The sequence below is a fragment of the Amblyomma maculatum genome, chromosome 1, assembly GCF_055883805.1.
Source record: "Amblyomma maculatum isolate TAMU_Amacu chromosome 1, ASM5588380v1, whole genome shotgun sequence".
Classification (NCBI taxonomy): domain Eukaryota; kingdom Metazoa; phylum Arthropoda; class Arachnida; order Ixodida; family Ixodidae; genus Amblyomma; species Amblyomma maculatum.
The window spans coordinates 280,567,108-280,586,940 of NC_139344.1; the positions used below are offsets into that span (position 1 = coordinate 280,567,108).

The window sequence follows — 19,833 nt, forward strand, 5'->3', positions numbered from 1 at the left end:
AACCAGAATGGAGAAAAGCGATCATCGTCTGAGCATTCTTCCGACATGCAAAGCCAACACAGGTCATGAAACAATTTTTTTTTTAATGCTTCTTGGTTGATTGCGGCACTGAAGTTTCCAGGCTGCATATAAAATGAGGTTATACAAGTGAATACAAATATTTCTAAATTTGTGCGATTTTGAAGTTAAATAGAATGATACAAGTCACAGATACCTTGTTTTATTGTAATCTGTGTAGTGTTTGTTTTTATACTTGTCTTCAATGTAGGCTAGGAGTATGTAATTTGTTTCACCTTTGTATGCCACACACAACTTCAGGCAGCCATAGAGCATTAGCAAATATTAAGGCAAGGATGAATTGTGCATTCCTGGAAGGAAGAAATTTGTACAGGCCGTGAGAGCTTGGAAATGCCTTCTCTCTGGACTGCTGCATTCTAGTGCGTACTACTCAGGTGCATACAATAGACCCTTTGCAAAACTCTGGAAGTCAGCTTCCCTGCACAGCAAAAACCCCTGCACCATGGCGGCCAAACCTGATTTGAGAGCCGAAGTTGGGTGCAGTGCAGGAGACGTCTATGTGACAATAATGGCCACGTCCATTTCCTGCACACCTGTCTGTTTTTGCTGCCGCAATTATGGTATTAAGAGGCCATCGGGGAAGCCAGTTCCTCGCAAGTGCCATTCAAATCGCCTCTCCCGCCCCTTTGCTTCCTCCTCGTTATCAAAAGCGAAGGAAGTTCTGCTCACCAGGTTCATACATGATTATCAGGCTTGACACCGTATTCTGCGCTGCACCCAACTTCTGCCCCCCAAACAGGTTTGGCCGCCGTTTTTATTGTGCAGAGAAGCTGAACGCCGAGTTTTGCAAAGTGTCTATAGCTCAGCTTAGAGTTACTGTATATGCTGCCAAAAAGGTAGCATTATTATATACAGTAACTACAGCTCTGCTAACAGTATGGCTACATCCACGAGCTGTCTAGCACTCGACTCCACAAAAGGCGCAGCATGGTTCAATTTTTTCTGTCGACACTCGGCCTACGCCGCAAGGGAAGGGAGGAAGGTAGGAGTGAAAGTGGAATGAGAGGAGAAGCACAAACAGTGTAGAGCTACGGAGTAATTTCGACCACCTGGGGACATTTAAGTGCACTGACGCCGCACAGCACATGGGCGCATCTCCATTTCGCCTCCATCGAAACGCAGCTACGCAGCTGCCGGCGTTCGGTTTCGAAGGTTTCGAACACGGGTACCACGGGGGAGACTGTAGCCTTCCTCCATGTCCGGCACAGTAAGTGGACATTTTTATCAACTCGAGGTTTTGACAGCGGTCGAATCTGACGTGAACTATCAACTGAAGAGTCAGTTAACAAGACGCCATAAAACATAGCAGCACAAAACAAAAATTCATACTCTTCACCAAGGTAGACCAGGCAAGGTATATGGACCAGGTAGACCAGTAGATTTCTCACTAGAGCTCGGTCTAGACTCGGAGCAGCAAACGCTGTTCCGTGTTTGAAGATTTTCCTTTGTATTTGTAATAAAGTGTGTGGGTATCACGTTATGCTTTTTTTTTTTTCATGTTCAATCAGTGCAGAGATACATACTACCATACTACGTACTACTGGCTCATACATGGCGGAAGTACCTTGGCTCATATATGAGCATGAAGAGCTATTATCATCATTATATCTCGAGTGCACGAGGGCGCGACGTACAAAGCGCGCTGCTCGCGCCTCGCGCTCACGGCTTCTCACGGTGCTCGCGCTGCATAGAACCAACGGCTGCCAGCAGAACGCTGGAACCCCTTTGACATCGTTTACAGCAAGAGGAACGGACCAGAAGCAAGCTAGACTGTCGCCGCGGTAAGAAATGTCTTCTCAACCTCTTGAGTTATAGTTAGGAAGCTGGCGGGTTGATCACTTTTGAGGTATAACAGGCGATCTATCGTATTCGTTTCAGGCAGCAGTGGTTAAATAATAGCTTTAGGATAGGGGGCCCTGACTCATGTTCACTGCTAACAAAAGGCTCACGAAACTTTTGTATTTTCAAGAGGTTTTAGTTGAATGGGTGGACTTTCATCAAGATAGTAGGAAACCCAAAGAAAGGAAAGCTAACGTGGCATTTTAGATTGTTGATAAGACATGAATATATATATATATATATATATATATATATATATATATATATATATATATATATATATATATATATATATATAAGCGCACAGTCTGACAAGGACAGAGAAAAACGGGGGATACACTATAACTTGCGAAAATTTATTATGAACCGCAGAGCGGTGAAAATGTAAGTCTATGCTTGACCGTGCTTGTTCAACCAGCCTCCCCCCCCCAAAGAAAAAAAAAAAAAAAACACGATTTCTTCGAGGATAGACCCCCCCCCCCCCCAAAAAAAAAAAAAAAACTATTCGTTTGGACGCATCAGGTATGCACATTTGACAAAAAAAAAAAATGCAGGTGCTGACTAAAGCATGGACAAGATCTGTGTTTTCCAAGCTTCAATGGTAGGATCCGGCAACCTTTTTCTCCTCACTGCATGGTTGTCTCTCAGCGAGTTAAACCGTAATTCTTGCTGAGAGATGACTCTGAACTCAACCTAAAGGTAACATACACTCACTCGGCAGGAAATGATTATGGGACTGCATAGTCTAACCGTTGCCATACTGTCACTGCCTGGCTCTGTTCATGGCTCGTTCCGCGGCTATTAAGAATCAAAAACATCACGTAATGCAAACTAAAGGGGAACACACACCAGGAAAGATGAGTCATTTATTTGAATGTTATGAATTTAAAAACAATTAAGAAAAAATTTCACTCAGAGGATTTTAACAAATCTTTCACTGCTGAGATAGTGTTAATCTATTGCGCCACAGAAGCAACAAAAAGGGCTTTAAATGCGCTCTCGTTTTGACGATATTTTCGCTATTTGTCTCCAGGTGACACTGCTCAGAGAGGATGTCATAAATCTAAAAATCAGGTGTAAAAATTGTTTGGTACTTTGGTGAAATCAGACCATTGAGTCTAATTTTGCCAGAAAAATTCCCATCTGTGTATTTGGAACCATTTGGATGCCACTTTGAATGGAAGTGTGTTTTTAAAAAAAAATTGAATAATTACATTGGACATTTCAGGTTGAGCCTATGGGCCTGGTGTGCTCATAAAGGGTAGAAAAAGTTGTTCTCATCTCATGTAAGGCAGTGGAAGGAGCAGTGAGGTGTCGGCTTTCAGATAGCATCACTGCCATAGAACAAAGATTCTTTCTGCTGCTGTTCTACATTCAACCATACACATGTATGCAGCGTGTGTGTGTGTGTTGCAAAGAAGGAGGAGGAGGCGGAAAGGCAGGGAGAGTGTGTTACAAAATACATGAAAAACAAAGCACCTAAATCCACTACTCATATTCAGCTGGGAGGGCTTTCCTTTGCCTGGACTCGCCGGCCTACATGCACGAGTGCCTCTGATGGCGGCACTTGGTTTCAAGCCCTTAGGTCTTCACACTAACAGCATGCCACACTGAGTGGAAGGTGATAAATAATGAACAAACTGGGCTTTGCTCCCAGTGGCAGTATGCCGACAAGCTAGACCCATCCCCATAGCGAGCACAGAGGGCAGTTGTCACAGGGAAAGCATGTTTGAAAAAAACTCTTCCACAGCAGGAAGACCACGGATTCCTTGCAATGATCATATCGGATCTCCTTGAGGTGCCCGTGGCATACATGAGCGCATGCGGCAACACTGCTCTGAGCTCCGTAGGGACCCACCAGCAGGGACCACGTCCACCGCCATTCATTTTCTTTACCACTGGCTCAGTCCAAACGAAGGGTTGTGCTTCAGCGCAGTCTCAAAAAAAAAAAGTGCAGGGCTGGCATGGCTGGGCAAGCTCTTCAGTGTGTGCAGCTATATGGTTTTTTGAGCGCTGAAAATGTTGACACGTTTTTAAAACAAGTTAGTGTGCAGATGCAAATTCCATATGCTCAAGGACGTGTATAATATGGACGAATAAGTTTTCAGCGAGCCTGTATCCTCTGATATTTTCAAGAAATGTGTGGTCATGTGGGTTGGAATTGAGGTTCATTCATTTATGTCTCGTTTCTTCACAGTGCGTGTAATCCAGTTTTCGATGTTGCCAATGCGATTCCTGTCTGGAAAGAAGCAGATATGAGATGTGAATATCAGATGCAGAGTGCCAATTTGGGCTAGTGTTCATGTCTGTTGTTGTCCTCTCTGTCCCCGTTCTTAATGCTGCTTTCTTGCTACATTACAAGATTGCTTGCTACAACACAGACTTAAGCACATGCTTAAAAAGCATAATCAAACCTCATACACAAAACAGTGACTTTGCACGCTGTGTGTCTCATTCCGATCTTGGGCAGCTTTTTAACAGCATTCCTGTTGGTATTGTGAAAATCAGAAGCGTAACAGTAAATGTAGTTGCGTGTTTCACAGTGCATTTTTCGTCTGTTCCTGGGGAAAGCCAGGATGGGATCCGAGCGCAGAATTGGTGGCACTGGTGTTGCCGGTTCCAAACAACCGCATTTTTACATGATGGCTCCCAGATGACGCTGCATCTACTGCTGAAACTGCAGCGTACCAGGTCCTTTAAAAGATTACCTGTCGACTCCCAACTGAAGTGGGCAAATGCATGTTGTTCACAGGCATGCTTGGATCACACAAACCGAAGGAATACTACAAGCATGAAGAGGGGGCACAAAACAGCACATGTTTACTGACATAAATGTTTTCAGCAAGCATATATAATGCTTGCATTGTTTCCGCCTCCTGAAGCCAAGTAGTGCTAGTTATGTGTAATGTTATTGCTTTTAATCATGACTGTAGTAATGAAACAAATGATAACTAAGCAAATTAGCTGCTGAAACCCTTAAATTTTGTAGTCGAATACAACTCAATCTGCAGTAACCGCAGCACAATTCCTCTTTCACAGAAAGCGCTCAGCTGTTAAGTGTTCTCTAGTTGCCTAAATAAAAAGGAAACAGTCGGGCCATATTATAAGTCCAAGAATTTTATTCATCTGGGTTTAGTGCAGTTAAATATCAAACTGATCAATCAAATATCAAACATTTGCTGTTCTTTGGAGTAATACACATGCCGGGAATGATTGCCTATAGTTAGCAGCTGCTGTATTTTTTAACTTGTGTTCTACAGACCATTTTTGTGGTGAGGAGGAAAATAGTCTCATACTCCGAGTGTACTGCACCACTGTTTCTCCCTGGTATATGGGGATGCGGTGGCAGTAGTGAGGGCATCAGAGTACACTACATAGAAAGTGCATGCGCTATGTAGTCTTTTGCACACAAAGCGTCTTGAATAGCCTGAAAGTGTCTAAACTGCTCAGCTGATGTGACAATAGCAGCTGGCGGTGCGATATGTACGCATTTTCACATACCTTATCCCTGTCCTTTTCTTCATTTCGCCCCCGTCTTTGCTTTCTGTATCTCCTACTTGTTTGTGCCATTTCAGCCGGCCGCAAATCAGGTGCTAACAAGCGTCGTGGCTAGCAGTCCTTTTAAGAATGATGCAGGACTAAAATCACAATTTGCACAAAAAGATGTGTTTTTAAATTTTAGTTGTGTTTGATTGTGCATGTTTTGAAAAAATGTCTCACTAACTTTGGTTGTCATCTCCGCAGTAGTAGTATTAACATTAATATTTTTTTGGGAGATGGGGTGCACTCAACACCGAAAGCGCCTATGAACGCCGTTTTCAAAATGCAGCCTCATAGCAGGCAAATAATTGAACACGGAGTGTATCTACAAGTTCCAGTGCTTGTTTTTCGTGCTCTCTAGCCAAAAGGACCTGCTGTCGAGAGAACAGCGGAGGGCTAAAAAGCAAAACGGAAAGAAAAGGCATATTTTGGGCTGTTGGAACAGCAGATTGATAAACCAAAATAGAAGCTTGGATTGAACCTTTGAACACTGTTTTCGCACCACTGGGAGCCAAGCTAAGCAAAGTGCTGGACAGCTTGGGGATAGAATATGGAGCCTGTACAAAGAGGGACACACAGTTAGTAACTAAGTAAAGCATTTCACAAGTGCAGACAAGGGTGCTGGACAGCTATAAAGCTGAAAAAAGCAACCACAGGAAATGGACTATAACAACAAATGGACTATAAAAAAATTGTTCATAATAGCATATGGCTGCTCACAAGGTTCCTATGTTACTGCATTGTCACAACAAATAATAATTAGTTCAAACTAACTCAAATTTTTGTTTATTTATTTCCTGAAGTTCAAGGCCAACCTGCAGGATGCATAAACTATTTATGAAAATGGATTAGGGAAAATGAGCCTTGTCATCACATGAAATTCCATCATAATGCTTGCAGTATGCAGCTTGGAACAGCAGTACTCAAGGTATCATAGAACCTTTGGATGGTTGAAGCTAGACTAAAGTTTTAAATTGTTGTGCTGCTCATAGATTGAAACATAGTTTGAGTGTTGAATATTTCTGAACTTCATTTTTCTGCATCGCTTTTGCAGGAGGTTCATTAATAAAGAAGATGACAAGTCATGCACCAGTGCGTAATTGCATATTTATCTATTTTGTTCTTCAATAAAAGTGTATGTTTTCTGGTACAAATTTTGATGGCTTGTGCAAGAAGACTGGTTGCTGCTTTTAATATGTGGAGTCCAGCTTAATGCACTACAATATTGAGCTTAATCAAGGGTGTATATTTGTAGTACATTTTCCGTGCAGTTAGTCATACAATGTCAGCTTAAAAAAATAGATAAATTTTGTAGTTTTTGCGTACCATTGTATTCTGTTAATTTACAGAACTTATGGACAAATATGCACAGTAGTAGGAAACTTGTGAACATTTGAACTGGTTTTATTAAGTGAAGTCACGTCCGGTTTTTTGTTTAATTTGAAGTGAATACAGTGGTGACCAAAGTAATCTTTTTTTTTAAGTGCACAGCCTATAGTATTTATTGTTTCGATCAAAGCATTGACAAATTGGGTCGAGAGTTCAGCACTGTGTATTTGCACAACTGCTGCTGTTTGAGTCTGGTACAGTAAACTGATGATGTTTTGTGCTGATGTTCATTTATAGCACGTATCAACAGCCAAGTCGACCAGTAATGACCTTGACCCTCTGGTGGACATGTTGGAAAGATGCCTCAGAATTCGAACTACACCTCAGGAATTGGATTCTCCTACCTCAGACTTTATAGTCAATGTATTGCGTGCAGCCTGTCTGCCATTTGGCTTGAAGGAGGAAGCGATGAATGTGCCCCTTTTCCATTTGCCACCTGATAAATCGCATATTGAGGACTCAGTGCCAGTGGTTCACTATTTGAAGCTGATGCAAGTCTTATTTTACCCCTTGGGCGTCACTGATATTGGCTTGACAGACCTAATGAAACCAAAAGCAAAACGCACTCGGGAGCTTCTGAAGATTCTCGTGGACAGTTGGCCACGCATGACTGCCATCTACACTAAGTATAAGGTCTGTTTTTCTCTTATTTTTATGTTTCTTGTGAAAGCAAATGTTTTGAATCATATATGAGTATCAAAAATCTAGGTACTTCATATCACAAATCATGTAACCTTGTGTTTGGTGCATCATAGAGTTGCTTGTGCGCCATAAAATTCCATATAAAAAACTGTTCTTCTAGATAGCATTTGCTTTCATTTAACCATATGGTCAGGTATCTATATTTCTCTACATAGTTAATCTTTGTTACCTGTATCTCTGTCGGGTCACATTTACCATCATCGTAAACCATTATCACCGATTTCTCTCTACTGAATTGCAGCCACAACTGAGCTCCCTGTGTCCCACAGATCCTCATTAACTCCTGCAACCCATCCCGCTTGCCAGCCAGCAAGGCAGTATCATCTGCGTACATCAATCTCGGTAGCACTTGTCTTACTTTTTGTCCTCCCTGCATATATCCCAAGTTTACTCTTGTGTCACTCTTTTCAAGCCACTTTTCCACCTGACTCATTATATCATGAATAGCAGGGGTGACAAGGGGCAGCCTTGCCTGAGTCCTTTTTTTATTCCTGCTATCTTTGTTTTTTGTCCCTCCAGTGTTATGATAGCCTCGTTATCTGTATATACCCTTTTTAGGAACCTTGTGACTTCGCAACCATTGTTGGCAATCAAAATTGGAAGTACAGAATAAAAACATTCAGCCACAAATTATTTATTAAACACTAGTTAATTCCAGATGGTGATCCTTTCTACTAATGCTATACACATTGTTCCAAAACAAAAAGACAATAGGAAAACAAGTGTCCCGCCCCTTTAATAATAGGCTTTCATGCTTTGCCAGAGGTTGTCGTTCTGGGTGATACAGGCATATGAGTAAACTAGTCAGTGCTTTTTTTTTTTTTTTTTCTTTTTCTCTTTTTTTTTGTATGTGATGTTGAACTGCTGCACAGCTGGTGGCATACATCCAATTGACTGTTATTTCTCCCAACCAGGAAAAGGAAACGAAGCAGCTGCTGGCCAAGAATGAAGCAACTAAAATTGCAATCGCACTTTCCACCAAGACGGAAGAGGCAAAAAAGCTTGCTAGTTTTCTTATCAAGGCTTCTGAGGAAGCAGAGCAGATTGAAAAAGAACATTCCGCCTGCGACAAGTCTCTTCAAGAACTCTGTGACCGTAAAGCTGCCATCATGGCCGACAATGAAGAGCTCGAGTCAGCTTTTGCTGCTTCTACCGAGGCAATAAAACGGGCTGAATTGGACATTGTGAAACTCAAGGAAGCCATAGAAGAACAGCGGGCCGCACTGTGCAGGTATGGGGGAATTAAATGTTAACGCCTGTGTCATCTAGATCAAATAGGAATGCTACATGCATTTTTTAGCGCAAAACTTTAGAGGAGCTATATCGATAAAACATGGCATTATTGTGAGGTTGCGACAAGGAAAGAGAAATGGAGAGAGCACATAAGCGACAGAGGAGAACCAGTACCAGTGGAGAAAGGTAGCGGATGGTGTGCGAAGGTAGTGAGGAAATGTAGAAGGGCAGCATACACGAGGTAGAGAAAGAGCAGTAGGGGAAAAGAAAGGAAAAGTGGAAAGGAGAAAACGTGCACTGGAGTACAAGAGTAGAAAGTGTGTCAGGCTACGAAAATATCAGCTGGAGTTAACTCCGCTTAAACTGGTTAAGACATGCGAAAGCACCGTTTTGGTGTGGTTTCGCTTGGTGGTTTAGGATTAGGACACTGGCACAGCGATGTCAGTGCTTGTAAAAGTCCGCAGGTAGTGAAAATTATTCCACAGCCCTCCATTATAGTACGCGTTTTTTCTCCCACCTTCTTTCCGTCCCATATGTGCACTTAGGTCTCGGCAAAAAGTGTGCAAGATACTGTGCGTTTTCCTTTCCCATATACCAATTTCAAAGTTAAGCAGACTTTGCTAGGCATCTGTGTACCGCGCAATATCGGTGCATGTAAAGATCCCCTAGTGTCGAAATTTCCACAGCCCTCTAGTACAGCATCTCTCATAGCCTGGAAAAGTGCAGTAGCTGCCTCACTGTCTGGTGGACACCTGCAAGAAGTGGGCATACAAACTTTAGACGACTTTGCTAGACTGTGAACCTCTGATTAGTGCTTTCACACTGAAACGGCAGCCCGCGCTGGTGGAGAGTAGCGGGGCTTTGACCTTCAGTGTGGCGAAAGTAGAAACAGAAGCACTGTGCAAGGAGGTGTAGTAGGAGTGAAAATGAGCAATGGCCATGTTTTCAAAGACTAGCTTAGGTTGCATGAGACATGCAAACGCAGTCATCTTAGCTGCTTATTTGTTACTCTGGTGTTTATGGCAGGCTGACACAAGGGTTTTCGTGAATTAAAATGAAAGAGCAGTGACTACATTGCAAGTTTTTGTAAGCTTTATGTGACCTAAACTTAATTTTTATGTAACAGGCTGCCATTGAGCTGGTTAAGCTGTAGCCAAAACAACATGAGAAGTGTAGTGATAAATTATTTACCATGCCTAGCCAATTTCTTGTGTTGAGCCATGTATACTGATGCCTTAAGCAGCATTTCATAGGAGAAAAGATGTAACCAAATATTTGGTCCAGGATGCAAAGTTTTTTAATGCATAGATTGTTTTGGCCCATGTGGACTTTCCTGGTGCAATTGGTAGGTGTTAAATAGCAGTGACTTTGCTAGAAAAACGGTATTTGCCACGTTAATGCCGTGTAATCTTATTCTTGTGGCTCCCTTGAACGTAGGCATTTGTTGGACGCAATGCCGACTGATCGACCTCTGTAATGCACACTTATGCCGTAGTGACCATGCCTGCAAGTGTGACTCAGCCCTACAAAACTTTGGTGCCATTCACGTTTCCTTCTCAGGTGGCTGGGTGCTGTTGACATGAAGGCCCCAGAATAGAATATGAGTTACTTGGAACTTTTGCACCGATGTTTTGATCAATAATTCCCATACAAGGGTATGTGTACATTGCCTGAGTCACTGTGCTCGATGCACTAGTTCGCTGATGTGCTTCCAAGAGAATTGAAATGGCGCAAAGAAGCCGGGCTACCGGCAGCCGAAAGACAAGCCATTAGGAGTTTGCGCGAAAATGCAGACATCGTGGTCCTGCCCGCCGACAAAGGAAACTCAACGGTGCTGCTAGAAAGAAAAGACTACGAAGAAAAAATGTTGGCCTTACTGGAAAACAAAAATACCTACGTTCCTCTGCCTCGCGACCCTACAAGCAGCATACAAAGACAGCTCCAAGAGCTTCTTGCCGGCCTTTTCCGGTTCGTTCCCCCTGACAAGAAGAAGCTATACTACCATTTGTTGTGCACCAATGGCTCGGCTCCGGCCATTTACGGACTACCCAAGGTCCACAAACCTGGCGTTCCCTTGCGACCCATAGTAGACTTCACCAGGTCACCGCTGCAAAAACTTTCAGGATACCTGCACAAAGTACTGAGCCCCTTAGCAGGAAAATCTAGGACACACGTAACGAATTCTTCGGATTTTGTTGAAAAACTTCGTAGCTTGAAGTTGGACGCAGCTGACGTGATGGTGTCCTTTGACGTAGTGTCCCTGTTCACCAGTGTGCCTATCGCTCTAGCCATCAGCACGTGCGAAGAAGTGCTCCGAAGCGACAGTGCTCTCGCTGAACGCACACCCTTTGATGTCGCCGACCTGTGCACATTGTTGCGATTCTGCCTAAGCAACACTTATTTTACCTACCACTCGAAGTTCTACAAGCAGACAGAGGGTACGGCAATGGGTGCTTCAATATCTGTCACCACCGCTAACCTTGTTATGGAGGCTCTGGAAGAAATAGTTCTCGCCAGTTTTACGCCAGCCCCAAAAGTATTCTACCGTTATGTGGATGACTGTTTTTGCATCCTGCGAAGAGAAGACACCTCTCGATTTCTACATGCTTTAAATTCAGTGGAACCGGTTCTGCAGTTCACTGTCGAGTTCGAAAAGCAAAACTGCCTACCATTTCTCGACGTGCTTGTGACCCGAAAAAACCATGACCTTTCGTTCACCGTGTACCGCAAGCCCACACACACTGGACGTTATCTGGATTTTAACTCGAACCATCCAATGGCTCACAAGAAGTCAGTCGTTTCTTCACTTGTAACCCGGGCCAGAACGATCTGCAACGACCAAAACAGGGAATCCGAGCTTAAGAAGGTACGGCACGAGCTTCGCAAGAATGGATATCCCACGCATTTTATTTCGAGGATTGAGAAAACTGTTTCGCAACCAAGGATAACCACTCCCAAGACTTTTTCGGCCAGCGCAAGGATCCCTTATATGCGTGGTGTTAGCGAAGCTCTTTCCCGCGTATTTTCAAAATATGACTTGCGTATTGGACACGTGCCGACCTGCAAGCTTCGCAATATGCTTGTTAATGTTAAGGACCCCCTGCCTTCTGTTCAATTCCCTGGTGTGGTTTATAAGATACCATGTAGCGAATGCAGTGAAGTTTATATCGGTGAAACTGGGAAATTCACACGAAGATTGAAAGAACACCAGCGTGATGTCCGGAACAATAAGATTGCTTCAAGTGCACTGGCAGAACACGCGCACAAGACGGGACACCAAATTGCCTGGGATGATGCTACAATCTTAGCTAAAGAAAAGAATCTGACAACGCGACTGCTGCTTGAGTCATCTTTCATCCAGACGACAACCGGAATCATGAATCGCACAACAGGAAACATGCCATTAATTTATTCACAATCATTACGTCACCAGCTTCGCCTTTAAATTTCCATTCCCTCGCCTTGTCCGCCTCATTGTGATCAAGGAACCCGTAGGGGTTCCGAAACGTCTTCTTTTTTCATATTGACTTGGTCAGTGACTGAAATTCTTTTTACTCAGAATTGAAATTGTTAATAACAGGGCTGTCGTTCTGTCATTCCACCTGATGTCCACAACATCATTAATTGCCACTTTCTCTCTGTTTTATTAACACACTGTGCCACAAAAAATACTGAAGTCTGATTTTTTATTAAATGTAGAAAACTAAGGGGACATATATTTTTGAACCTTAATGAGCTTTCAGTACAATGATCTCATATATACTCGCCTTGTAGAAGCGTTCACTAATATTGCCGTACATGTAAAACATTTACCAGGTGTTCCAGTTCAGTGTAACCAAGATTTTAAAAGTAAATGGTAGAGCTAAACTCTGTGTTCTACATTCTCTTATGCTGCCTTGCCAGGCAATGGGGCGCGACCCGTTCAGCGTTGACGGTATGGTTCAAAGAAGTCGTTCCAGGAACCCACTGCCCGAGGAGCAATGGCCGGGGAAAGTGGAATGCCACATTGTATTCAGAAAGCATATTGGCCCCTCACTCTCTCACTGGGAAAGAAAAACTACTAAACGCTTGTAATGCGACCTCTGGCTCACAATCTTGCAGTCAGGTGACACGGGAACGGATTGTTGGCAAAATGAAAAGTAATAAATTTGCTCTGCAGGACCGTATGATTTGTTTTAAACTGCTCCCGCACTGCATGCGCCTTGCTTGTGTGGTGGTGCGCTCCCACGCTAGCCCTGGAAGGACTTCAGCTTCACTGGTTGTCCCAGGTGACCCTCCTAAACCTTATGAGATGCCGTGCAAAAGGCGAGCATCCTAGCGTAGTGAATCTGACGGCTGTTGAGAGTAGTGTGACCTAAACTACAGTATTCTTTATTTTGTGCTCCCCAAAGTTAATTAGAAAGTCCTAATTTTAGTTAACTGAATCCTTCAAGAAAAAAGTTGTGCAGAAGCTTTTTAATTTATTGCTCGTTATCTTTTTAAACCAGTCATGGGCTGGACTTGAACGGCGGTTGCGGCACATGCTTTGTACAACGTGTGCTCTCGGGATGTTTTTTATCTGCTGCCGCCAGTAGGCAATCGTGGCACTGCTACCCTACCCTTCTTTTGCGGACGAAATGGCCGCTGGCGCGCAAAGCATCTTGACACTTGTGCTCTGGGATTTTGTTTTGGTGCGCTACAGACTGGCTTAAAATATACAGGTTGTTCAAGCCTGTGGCTGCAAGCATGTACATACGTTAAGCGTACGTTACTCATTTGTGAACCATATGTGCGGATGGTAATGAACGCTGTCATCTTCCCCGAAGAGAAGCACACGCCTTGACAAAGAAAGGTTATGTGCCTCTGCACCGAAAGAGTATCGAGAGTAGATAAGCCGCGTAACCGAACCTATAGTGGGTCATTCACCGACCTGACTGTCAAGTCACGGGGAGATGCTCGTGATTGAAGACACGCACACAAGCAACCAGAGAATCGTCCGAACGTGAAACGATGCTGCCGCTCAGCATGTTGCAAGATAGTGCACACAGGTGAAACTGGTACTCTGCCTCAGTCATGCTCCGATTGAAACTGGCTGGCAGAATGCGATGCACTGCATCGAACAATGAAATTAACAAAAACAGCAGACAACGCTCTCGCTTATATGCATCATAACAGGGCTCATGTTAACCTTACGCTTTGATGCTGCTAATTCACTGTTTGCAACATACAGAAAATACGACAGAGAATTGGTTTTTGAGATTGCACTTTAAAACAAGTCATGCACATTTAGAAATAACAAAAACGTATACTGATGCCTGATCATAGTCTTAACAACATTGAGATTATTTGTTGAGTGAGAACTTCATGCAGTTAACTGGGGATGTCAGTGACTCAATTTCTGCAGCTAAGGGAATTCATGTTAAGTCACTGGTGACTCGTATTATTCATATATCAAAAACATTATCATGTTAATCTTTGACTGTTCGGAAAGAATTAACTTGCATATGAATTACTTATTGGGACATACATCATTAATATTATGGGCTGTCGGCAGGCTATAATGTTAACGCAAGAAGTCTGCACGTACACTGCAGCTAGAGAGGAAGCCAAAGCTTTCACCCGTTGAGTCTGCATCTACTGATGATCACATTGACTACAGCTTGCTTTAAAGCTTTTTAATTTGGCATAAGCCCACATTCGCGTTCAGTTTACTTTCTGTGAAAAATAAGCATGCGAAATAAATTAAAGTACCACTTCTCCATTTAAGGCCTCAATGTATATTGTACACTCTGCATAGTTTTATGAAACGGGAGGGTGATTTTCTTCTTTGTAGTTTTTAGCCGCCAGCTCTATAAAGAAAATATGTTATATGTTTGAACTTCTTGAAGTAGGTGAACCCTCCACATTGTTTTGTCTTTATTTTGTTGCCCTGTATCTTATAAATGAGCTCTTTAAAACTTGAAACCAGGCGCGCACCAGCTGCCGCCGTAGAAACGAACACCCGGAATGGGGTAGGCCCGCCATGCGCCTAGCGGCGACAGAGGACACAAGTCACTTAGAAGAGCGCCCATTGTATCCGTGGCCAGTGTGCAGGCGGCACGAAAGCAATGGAAAGTGTCACGAAGCACAAACGGGCTCATTCAACACTACCTTAATAGGCTGACTACGTTTCAGTTTCGCTTCTGTGAGCTTCGCGCCAGTCAGCAGCAGTGGCGCTCATTGGCTACGCACCAGCCAGCTAACTGATCCCAGTTGCACGGAGTTTCAGATATTGGATTTTTTACGCGCTTTCAATGCGGTTCTTTGCTGCTCCCAAAGCGTGCTCTTATCAAGTGCCATGCAACGTGTCGTGCAGCGAGACCTCACACGTGCTGTGCCGCAGGCTGCTTGTGAAGCGGCACTCCATTTCTTTCTTTATGGCACACCCGCTACCACCGTGAAGAATGAGCGCCAGAGAGGAGTAAGTGAAAGCCGTTGGCACTCTGCCAAGTTTGCCCCCCCCCCCCCCCCCCCCAAACCGGTACAGCTAACATCAAAAGACACCCACACTGTGATGTTATCGTTGAGCAGCATTTTGGCGCGCTGCCAAGAAATAGGCTGAGTGCTGCTACGGCACGAAACGGAGGGACCCGATAAAGACCGACACTTTTTTCTTAATTCTCAGCGGGAAAAGTGGGCGTTAAGTTCAATATGCGTTTGGGTTTATTACGCCAGTGAATACGGTAAATTTACCCCAATGCAAATAAATGGTTCCTGTCAGGTTTTTCGAGGCATTTCGATAATTCGAACTTCTTTTCTGGTCTCATGAAGTTCAAATTACTTAGCTTTTACTGAACTGTAGGCAGCCAGGGTCTGTAAATAGCGCTGTTTTTTATCTCTGAAGAATTCCAGTTGTCAAGTCGGTTCTTCTTGCTTCAGTTTGTGGAGCGCACAAACCTTATCTCTCTTTGAAAAGGACTTGTCTTTTTCAAAGCTCGACTCGGGTCCAGGCTGAGGACTGAAACATAGGCGCAGCACATCTACACGAAAGGTTTGAATGGATGGCATTGCGAATACCACCTCGTGAGCTGTTGACATTGCACTTCTTTACCCTGCCACTAGTACCCATGACTTGAACTGTTTCCATCCAATTTTACGCTTCAACAGATGATGGGGCAGTGGAAGCTCACCTTGAACTTTGTGCACATGAAGCACATATAGAATTACACTTGAGCCAAGCCAGTCATAGTCGTCACTTGGCTTAATTTTTTACTGTACAGTTTTATGCTAAAGATAAGAAAACAACAAAGCCGCAGTATTTATTGAACAAGTAAACAGTGTTGTACCATTGGCGACAGGAGGTGGAATGCAGACAACTGTTTTGGGAAAGTGATGCTGCAACATATGTTGTCAGCATATGGATATCCAAGTAATAGCATCAAGTATAAGCTATCGTTGGATAGCTTATATTGAATACATTTGCACTACGCTAATTTCAGGTCCTAATTACCATTAATTGTGATTAAGAATTGAACTTTACAACGTTGTCATATATTATTGCAAAGGTCTCAACGAGTAGTGTCCATAGAAAAAGTGTTAATCCATGCAAAACCATGTAAATTTGAACTATTGGTCATTTAACTTGGTTCAACCATGGTTGAATCTTAAGCTGATAAAAAAAAAAAGAACTGGGTTTTTGAAATGCAGTTTTTTGGCCACCTTAAAGTTACCTATCGCATGATCTGGAAACAGGGTGCTAGTCTTTCTCATCTCCTCTACTCTGCAGACAGTAGTAGCAGCTGGAGACAGGCTGCTACCTAAATCAGGTCACTCTGGCCACATAGCGCAACTTAATGGAGAGGCAACGAGTGCACTAGTCATTGTGGATGACAGGTGACAGCTGCAGCTAAGGGGTTGATTACTGCTTTGCATCAGTAACTGCACTGCAGACATGCTTGGTCATTCTAGGTGTTTTCACATGTAGGTTAAGTGCCGAGGACAATATATGGATCTGATTTGTGATAATACATTGCAGCTGCTTGGTTGTAGTTTTCCCCAGCCACCTAAACATACCGATCCCTGTTGATGGTGCAGGAAAGGCAGTGGAGCTACAAATGCTACAACTGATAACCCAACTCGCCGTGAATAAAGCGCTTAACTTTAAATTTTAAATTCTGCAAAATGCCAGAGATTGAGAACCACAGATCCATGAAATTTTGCGAGAGACCTGAAATTGCTTTTGGAATGCATCTCGCTTTATATTCTTATCTGTTATTGTGAATTCTTTTCCTTCTTTATCAATCTCTTCGGTGTAGCTAAAGAAGTGACCTTTGCCACTATGCTTAGGAGCCACTAGAAGTGACCAGCTTTCTAATTATCATATGTTCGTAATTTTTTGGCACCTGCCAATTCTTAGCACCCTCTCCCCCCCCCCCCCCTTTCCCCGTCGCCCCAACGTTCGTGAAAGAAAATTAAAACAAGGTTTTGCATGCGAATCTCGGTTCCTGCCTTTTGCGAGGAAGAACACATAGAGCCGGAGCCGTCGGAAGTCCGGAGATGCTGCAGTGTCCACGGTGCGATCTCTGGCTTCTTATATCAATGCATTCTGGCCCTACACAACAGCTCGCAGCACAGACCGCCAAAAGACGGCCTGGAATCAACGGCCATTCGGCATTGCTCAGCAGGTTTCGCAGGCCTGTGTTGATTTGTTTCTTGGCAGCTGTTTGACAGCCATAACAGAAGTTTGATGAGGGTGCCCCAGCTTGAAGTTGAAGCAAACTGTAATTGTGCTTGCCGGAGATGTTTATCAAATTTGCTTGCCAAATACAATTTTATGCCCATCTCGTCAAGATATTACCGCAATAATGGTGGTGCTGACGACCAAAAGTTAATTCTATGTGTAATTTTAGCTGAATTTTAGTAGAATGGTTTTGCTGGGAAAACCATTCTACGGCACGCACGTAATTGTGCAACACATTGGTTCATCTGCTTCAGCCACGGCTCAACGCAGCCACAATTGTAACGTAGTTGTGTCCTTCGCGTGATACATTGGCTTTTATTTGTTTTCTCATAACGAAGTTCATCCACAGCACAAAAAATTGATGAATGTCGCACGTATTTATGCACGGCCACAGGTCGATGCTGACCGTGCAGTCGCGCACATTGACTGCGCACATCGACTGCAAATGGGTTGGTGCTGCACATTTCCATTTTTTTCAATGTCTATCCACATCGCGCAGACTGTCCAGATAGTTCGAACTGTGTCTCATGATGTCGATTTAATGTTCACTGCTTCAGTGCTTGCATGAAGTAGAGTTACAGAGAAAACAGATAAGCATAAGTATAGTTGAACCGCCAACCACACTATTCAAAACTGGACACCAAGATGGCGTTTGTCGCACACTAAAGTCAACCTCGACGTCACGTTAATACCCCTTATTGGAAACTGGTAAAAATCCATAAATTGTTTTAAACAGCCAAATTAAAACTTCTAGCACATTGGTAATTTTGATGTCTTTACAGGTTGCAGAAATAGAAGCAGCTACATTACGCATTTATGAAGAAATTGACAAACTTCGGAAAGAACATGAGTAAAGAACGGCGTTGTCTGGAAGATGCTGAAGGAAATCCTGGTGATTGAGATGCTCCTTGGTCCAGCGTCCATGCACCGTTGTTAATATTTTTTTTTTTACTCACAACTGACTGTTCTGTGCGACCTGCGAGCTAACCACTAATAAAAGTGTCATTGTAGCAATTTATTCAAAAACTGGCAGCAGCAGATGTGTTCTGATGCTTTGCTATGGAAGTGTTGTAGTCATGTGTTCTGTACTTTGTCGCTCTTTGTTTGGTTTGAATCGCTGTTTATAACGGTGGGTTCATATGGTGTACATAAATCACAGATCTCTTGTTTCTGTTCATCCTGTGAATGCTTGCAACACATGAAGAGTCCCCGGAACTTGGTCAGTGTGGATTTGTCTGCACGACCTCATTCATTGTATAAATCCAGCTTTAGGCAATGTAAATATTGTCCACAATTTCATTCCCTTCATCCATGTTTTGGCCAAACAGGTGTGCAGTGTTATGCAAATAAAACAAGATCCAATTTTATGGTAAAGAAGCTTCATACTTTTCATAAATACTTAGGCATAATTGTTACTCTTTCATGAACTTGAACAGTTCTCTATGTATATCCATGTGAGTAGCATTGTAAAATGCAGTGATCCTTTTCCTTTGCAAATATTCCTCCTTGTTATGTTCAACCCAGTGTTAGCGGTGGAATTTTCAACCTTTCCCCTGTTAATGTGTATGGAAACAGACTGAATTTGTTTGAAGATATGGAATCAAATACCAACTGAAATAAAAGCAAAACACAATTTAGCAAACTGACTGACTGACTGACTGACTGACTGACTGACTGACTGACTGACTGACTGACTGACTGACTGTCTGTCTGTCTGTCTGTCTGGTCTGGTCTGGTCTGGTCTGGTCTGGTCTGGTCTGGTCTGGTCTGGTCTTGTCTTGTCTTGTCTTGTCTTGTCTTGTCTGGTCTGGTCTTGTCTTGTCTTGTCTTGTCTGGTCTTGTCTTGTCTTGTCTTGTCTTGTGTGTGTGTGTGTGTGTGTGTGAGAGAGAGAGAGATAATGTGCATACATAATTGGTAGTAGAAATCATTCATTGTATTTCACCTCATATACAACAACCACATTTTTGATATACCTGGCACCCAGTCCCAAGACTAACTAGTCTATTGGGTTCAACAACATTAGCCTAAGAAATGAAGAAATGAATTTTCAGAGTATTGTAGGCATTTCGATACAAAAAGTACTACACTAAGCTTATTTGAAGCATGTCCTATATTAAGGGAGCTGTGAAAAAGCTATTATCTCAAACATAATGACTGGGTAAAATTTTGATTGTGGGTAAATGGTCTTATTCTAGTCTTGCCGAGCCTGAAAGTTTGTGTACAGTTCCATCATCTGCCAGGAGTTGACTGCAGGACGTCCCTTTGGTTTACTCGCTGCTGTAAGAACCATTCACTGCCATCGTGTTTGTGAATGCAGTGCACTATGCATATTAGGTTGAGCTAAAAGTACTGC

At 43.1% G+C, this 19,833-nt stretch overlaps 1 protein-coding gene across 2 annotated transcripts; it reads left to right on the top strand.

Moving 5' to 3' along the window:
* Window positions 1-1,687: 1,687 nt before the first annotated feature.
* On the top strand, window positions 1,688-19,112 carry LOC146206678 (uncharacterized). 2 transcript variants are annotated; one of them, XM_084591467.1, is made up of 6 exons: window positions 1,688-1,859; window positions 2,472-2,518; window positions 6,512-6,549; window positions 7,084-7,479; window positions 8,463-8,779; window positions 18,262-19,112. In XM_084591467.1, exons 3-6 carry the CDS (start codon window positions 6,532-6,534, stop codon window positions 18,272-18,274), a joined length of 744 nt encoding a protein of 247 aa, XP_084447593.1. In that variant the 5' UTR covers window positions 1,688-1,859; window positions 2,472-2,518; window positions 6,512-6,531; the 3' UTR covers window positions 18,275-19,112. The 2 variants fall into 2 exon arrangements, with proteins under 2 accessions (XP_084447593.1, XP_084447592.1); XM_084591466.1 differs by lacking the exon at window positions 2,472-2,518.
* The last annotated feature ends 721 nt before the right edge of the window (window positions 19,113-19,833 follow it).

What these genes read in the sequence shown, in the direction of transcription:
- LOC146206678 (XM_084591467.1), top strand. An exon ending in CCATCTACACTAAGTATAAG is followed by an intron (nt 7,480 to 8,462) that starts GTCTGTTTTTCT and finishes TCTCCCAACCAG; the next exon opens with GAAAAGGAAACGAAGCAGCT.